The 6,511-nt window shown below is 47.6% G+C and overlaps 1 protein-coding gene across 2 annotated transcripts in view; it reads right to left on the reverse strand.

Annotated features, from left to right (window-relative positions):
- GPR143 (G protein-coupled receptor 143) overlaps positions 1-5,469 on the reverse strand; it is a 48,714-nt gene extending 43,245 nt beyond the window's left edge. Inside the window, exons 1-3 of one of the 2 annotated variants that reach the window (XR_011536009.1) lie at positions 5,097-5,459; positions 2,431-2,540; positions 1,379-1,473 (exon numbers count right to left, since the gene is read on the reverse strand). Coding sequence is in view for 1 of the 2 variants with exons in the window: in XM_070604932.1 (XP_070461033.1) it covers positions 1,379-1,473; positions 2,431-2,540; positions 5,097-5,406 (515 nt within the window). In the remaining variant the exon portion in view is untranslated. Of the gene's footprint in view, positions 1-1,378; positions 1,474-2,430; positions 2,541-5,096 lie in introns of both variants that reach the window. The other variant, XM_070604932.1, reaches the window with a different exon arrangement.
- Positions 5,470-6,511: the final 1,042 nt, after the last annotated feature.

Consider the following 6,511-nt stretch of genomic DNA (forward strand, 5'->3'; position numbering starts at 1 on the left):
TACAACTCAATATAAGAAGACAAATAGCCCAATTAAAACATGGGCGAAAGAAATGAAAAGCTATTTCTCCAAAGAGGGTAAACAAACGGCCAATAAGCACATGAGAAGATGCTGAACATCATTAGCCACCAGGAAAACAAAAGCAACAGTGAGATACCACGTCACACACACCAGGATGGCTAAAATATTAAAAACCAAACAAATACACAGCAAATAACAAGTGTGGTTAGCAAGGCTGTGGAGAAATGGGAACCCTCATGCATTGCTGGTGCCGACATAAAGTGGTGCAGCCTCTTTAGAAAGCAGTTGAGCAGTGTCTTACAAAGTTGTACACAGAGTTATTGTATGACCCAAGAATTCCACTCTTAGGCGTATACCCATGAGTATATGATGAAAACGTATGTCCAACAAACACAAATTCATTGCTGCATTATTCCTAACAGTGACAACAATGGAAACCACCTAAAATGTCCATCAGCTGAGAAATGACTAAAACGTAGTCTAGCCATACAATGGAATATTACTCAGCAACGAACAGGAGTGAAGCACTGATATGTGTTACCACATGGGTAAACCCTGAACATGCTATGCTAAGTTTAAGAAGCCAGACACACAAGGTCACATATAGTGTGATTCCATTTATAAGAAATGTCCAGAAGAGGCAAATCTAAAGACAGAAAGTTGATTCGTAGTTGCCAGGGGTTCCAGGGGAGGGGAGATTGGTGAGTGCCCAATAACTAGTACAGAAATTTTGGAGGAGTGATTAAAATGTCATAAAACTAGATGCTGGTGACAGTTGCACAATTCTGTGAATATACTAAAAAACAATGTATTTTACACATTTAAACGGGTGAACTTTATAAAGCTGTTTAAAAAAAAAAAAAAAAAGCAAGCAAGATTCAATTCAAAGCCACCAGTGCCAATGTCCTAGGCACCATGCAATTTCTCAGCTGGCGGCCACCGCAGCTCCAGCCCCCTCAGGTTCCATAGTTAGCATAAAGTGTCAGTACATATTCGGAAGGATTTTTTTCCTTGAACTTTTCCATACAATCAAAAATTGTTTATATTCATGCCAATTTTTTTCAGCATTTGTCCAGTTCCAAGCATTTAAATTATTGAATTACTTGTTTTCAAGGTTTTAAAATGGTCATTATTTTGAATCTGCATTTGGCTTTTTATACTTGATCTTAGCCAAAAGGCCAAGAAGCAATATTGGCTTTTTATAAACGCGAGCTGCCATAGATTTCTCGGGGAAGGGGCCAGCTGACAGATTCCGACCGACTGTGTCTGCTGTACTGAAAAATACTTCGGAGCACTCAATAGTATCTCCTCAAACCACAGAGCCTCGGGCAGAGAGCCCGCGGACTTCTCTGAATACCTCAGTCCCGCAGATCTCCGGATCACCAGATAGGCGTCAACCGCATAGCAAAACAGCCACCAGAAGCAGGCACTGTACAACAGCTGGATCCACATCTGTAATCAGGAAGAGCCTGGCATCAAAGCTCCTGGAAACAGGCACCAGATTGCCCCCATCCGTGAAACGAGCTGGCAGACGCCCTCTTCCTCTGACGTCAGGAAGCGGCACATGAAAGGCCTCCGGAGACACGCGGACAGTCTGGTGAACCAAGGGGGGCTGTGCCTTTGTTCTCTGCCTGCTCAGTGGGACTGGACGAGCGAGCCCTGCCTTCTGCTACACTTGGAGGCACAGCGGAGAGAGGGCTCAGGCTTGCGGCTGAAACCGGCATGAGGGCTCACAGGGTCTTTGAACTAGCAGCTCTTTTGCTGAGAACAAATGAACACGGGCAGGAAAGACCTTCCTAGGAGAAGGGAAAGGAAAGGGGCCCCGTGTGTTAGAGGCAGCAAGAGATTGATACTCCTCATCAGTGGGGGCTGAGACAGATGCTCCAGCGAGACGCAGCTGGGAAGCACGGAGGGGAGGGAGGGAGAGAAACTGACAATTCTGCTACAGACGGTAAGGTCAGCATAGCATCCACGTACTTTAAGATCACTCCCTTGAGCGTTAACCCAGTGAACAGAGCAATGTGTGTGTGTGTGTGTGTGTGTGTATCTCATTATGTAAAATACATCCAATAAATCAATAACTTCCTTTTTTCTGGCCAGCTGGTTTTGATTATGGCACTACGGTAAAGATTGCATACGTGTGCTTAAGGGTGGGGGGAGAAACCCCACTACAGCAGTGGTTCTTAAACTTGAGCGTGCATCAGGAGCCCCTGGAGGGTTTGTTAAGTCACAAAGGTCTCCCCTCCCCTCCAAGTTCCTGATGAGTAGGGCAGGGCAGGGCTCTGAGAATTTGCATTTCTAACAAACTCCAGTGGGTTGGTGGGTGGGTTGGGACCACACTTTGGAGGACCACAGCATAAGAGGAGAACAGGGAGGGAGGAGGGGCCAAACAAAGGGAGGCGTACTTACTGCGCTCCCCACACAGAAGGCGGCAGGCCAAATGTCTGTCCTGTTCACGTCTGAGATGCTTTCAACGAAATCTGGAAATCCTAACCACACCGTAGACCGGACTACGATCCCTAAGGGAGAATTAGATGATGCTTTGTTTCTGGTCCTAATTCAAATCTAAAGCTGACTTGTCACTCCGTAAAAACGATAGATAGATAGATAGATAGATAGATAGATAGATAGACAGACAGATAGATAGACAGATAGATAGATAGATAATTGATAGATAGGAAGGGAGAGAGAAGGAAGTGAGGGAGGGAAAGAGAGAAGAAAGGAAGAAACACATTGGTGTGGGCAGAAAGAGAGAGGAAAAAAGTAAGACTGAGTTACTCAAAAAATTAATTACTATTATGGTGGCAAAGCACTTAGATTTCAACTGAAACCATCGTTAGCCAGAATCATGTCCCTCATCTCTGTATTTACTTGGCATTAACAAGCGATTATGTGAAGAACGAGCTTTATTTCTTGGCTATATTTTTAATGTCCATGTTAACTATTCCTCATATAAAAAAGAATGAGAAAGCACAATTCTGAAGTTTAAAAAGATAGTACTTTCATTCTTTAAAAAAACACACTGAAGATTTTCACAAATTAGTTCTTGATAATTTGCTCTTGACGTTTATTATTTGTGAGTTTTCTTTGCTGTTAGACCCAAATATCTAATTCTCCTCAAAACAATACACACACACAAGGTATTTTATTAAGAGTCTTTGTTAGGTAATGTGATACCCTTTGTTTAAGCACACACTATGTAATACACTGCTAAAGGGGAAGGAACTATCCACAGTACAAAGTTAGACATATTTACTAGTGTACACTAGTATCTAGTGTAACACACTACCAAATATATACTGTCATATACTAGTAAATATATACTGTCATACACTACTAAACATTTACTGTGTAATACACTACTAAACATATACTGTGTAAGACACTGCCAAATATATACTGTGTAACACACTAGTAAGTATATACTGTGTAATACACCAGTAAATAAACACTATGTAATACACCACTAAAGGGGAAGAATGAACTAGATAGCTTAAGATAGATCTTCTCACTGTCAAGCCACTGCTAAGGAAAATACTGCTTTTCCTCTGTGAGTGCCGTGTTGACTCCAGCACATAGCCCTCCTCTGAGCTCCATCAACACCCTATGACCTAGGCACTGGGAGTTCTTATTTTTCAGTGAAGGAGTCCAGTGACCCAGCCTTCCCCTGACTTCTACTGCTGCTCATTGGCCCACAACACCATCGACCTCCCTTCTAAAGGTGGAAGAACATACAGACATTATTTCAGTGACCCTCAAAAGATGTTTGGGTGCATCTTTATTTCCAGATGTTCAAGTTACAGGAACTAAATTACTGTTAAGATACTTTTCCAAAATGATTTAGAAGAATGGGGAAGAAAACCAATTTTTTATTTAATTATCCTGCACTAAAATGGTTTTATCCTTAATAGAAAACAAGTATTGCTTCCTGTCTTAGTCCTCAAGTCTGAGAAAGCGACTGGAGGTTCCACAGCATTTATTGGAAGTCAAGGTTCCTGAGCATCTCCCATCACGGAGAATGGGAGGACTGGGCCCTGGGACACACAGCCACCCGTGCCCAGATACCTGCTCAAGGTGGGGTATGAACTGCTGCCCTCCCCTCTGGGCACGCACATGGAGGGCAGTTCCAACCCTGCCAACAGCCTTTGCTTCAAGAGCAAGCATTACCGAAAAATTCCAAAATGGTCAGCACCTGTCAGCCGACTGCAAAATGTGGACAGTGTTTGGATCCTGATGCGAACAAACCAACTGAAAAATAACATTTATGAGACAACTGAACATACACCAATGATATCAAGGAATAGGTTTTCATTATTTTAAGGTGATAGTGATATTGGTGTAATATATATAAATATGTGTGATATATATATTTAAATTCTTATCTTCTAGAGCTATATACTGAGATCTGTATGGATGAAATGATACAAATTCTGGGATTTGCTTCAAAATAATCCAGTGGACAGTGGGATAAGGGGATGGGGTGTAGATGAAGCTGGGTGATGGGAACCGGGGGGCTCATTATACAGTCTCTCTACATTTGTATATGGTAGACATTTTCCAAAATAAAAAGTTAAACAAAATGGTTGGCAATGTCTAGCTTAGAGGTCTCACTGGTCAAATACTTATGGATCCATTATATTTTCTGGGTTTTGCTTAACGGCACTGTCTAAAGTTTCCCTAGTAAGCTTGCAATAACCAAAACAATAAACTGGTTTTTTAAAAAACAAATGTCCCTTGGACATAATTTTCACCGCCCATCTTGTTTTGTAGAGACCCCTAGTAGTTCCGTCCAGTCCCGAGGGAGCCGCCTCCCGTTTCGTCCTCGTCTGCGCTCGCTCGGAGTACGCAGATGCCCTGCCCATCTCCGCCCGCCGTGCGTCCCGACCCGGGCAGCGACCCGCTGCCAGCCTGGGCCGCGCGCCTTCATCCACGCGCCAAGCAGGTCCCACCCTAGGGCCGTGCGCCCTCGCCCAGACTCGGGGGCAGGTCCCACCCCGGGGCCAGGTCCCACCCCGGGGCCGTGCGCCCTCGCCCAGACTTGGGGCAGCTCCCGCCCTGGGACCGTGCGCCCTTACCCAGGCAGCCGAGCCAGTCGCAGGCGGTGGCGGCGCGCAGGATGCGGGCCGAGGCCGGCGGGGCTGTCGCGGGGGCCCCGGGGCCCGCGAGCCGGCGCCCGGGCAGCAGCTGTAGGAGGCCGAGCGCCAGGCGTAGCGCGCCGCTGCCCAGGCACAGCGCGTGGAAGGCCTGCGGCTGGAAGCCCAGCACGAGCTGTGTGGCGGCGTCCCGCGTGGGGCAGCAGAAGGTCCCGAGGCGCGGGGAGGCCATGGGCCGTGCTCCGGATCGCGGCCAGGGTCTGCCAGGACCCCGCGGGCCGGCCTGGGTCATGTGCTGGGCGGGCTTGTGGGGGAGGCATCATGTGCCCTGGGCCTCTCTCGCAGCCCCCGCCCCGATCCCCCGCGCTTGCAGAAAAGGCTCCCTGGGGGCCGCGCGCCCTGTGCAAGCGCCACGAGGCCTCACGAGGGGGATGCTTGCTTGGGAGGAGGACGGGTGGGGGAACGAGATGCCAGAGGTCGGGGAGGTCGGCTTTCTCCCCTTTCACCCAGCCTCCCCAGTGGTTTCATTCCCAGAACCTAGAGCCCCCAAAACTGCCATCTCGTCTTAGCTGCTCTTACCAGGAAAGCATACCTCATGTTGCAGATTTTTCCTATTTGGGACTCCGCCATCCGTGATTTTGATGCGTTACAGGCACCAGAACACGTTCATAAACTGTGACCGATGTGATTCGTATTAAATAGTGCTCTTTTACGGCCCCTCTGCGCCATGGAAACAATCCCACAGAGGCAGGATTTTCATTTCTTTTTTTAAAGAGTGGCACCTGAGCTAACATCTGTTGCCAATCTTCTTTTTTCTTTCTTTTTCTCCCCAAAGCCCCCAGTACATACTTGTACATCCTAGTCATGGGTCCCTCTGGTTGTGCTATGTGGGACGCCACCTCAGCGTGGCTTGATGAGCGGTGCCATGTCCACGCCCAGGATCCGAACTGGTGAAACACTGGGCCGTGGAGGCGGAGCACGTGAACTCACCCACTAGGCCACGGGCCTGCCCCTGGGATTTTCGTTTAAAATCAACAAATAAATCTTAAAGAGGGGCTGGCCTGGCCGAGTGGTTAAGTTTGCGTGCTCCGCTTCGGTGGCTCAGGGTTTCACCCATTAGGATCCTGGGCGCGCCAGGTCGGATCCTTTTGAAGCGGTGGCATCTGCAGCCCTTTGTTAAAGGCTCTACTTCCCATCAGGCAGGGCAGCCTCTGTCTGCCTTCCACGGGTGCCGACAGGAAGCCTAGGCCTGTGGTTTTCCAGGAAGAAGGCATAGGAGCTGAGCCCAAACTTTGCCTTCCTTAAAACTGCAAAGCTGGTGGTAGAAATGTACATGAGCCGCTGGGGTGGGAAGGCATGTGAATGTTTGCAATGTAAGTGTTTAATGAGAGAAGACG

Source organism: Equus przewalskii, chromosome X (assembly GCF_037783145.1).
Source record: "Equus przewalskii isolate Varuska chromosome X, EquPr2, whole genome shotgun sequence".
NCBI classification, from domain to species: Eukaryota; Metazoa; Chordata; class Mammalia; order Perissodactyla; family Equidae; genus Equus; species Equus przewalskii.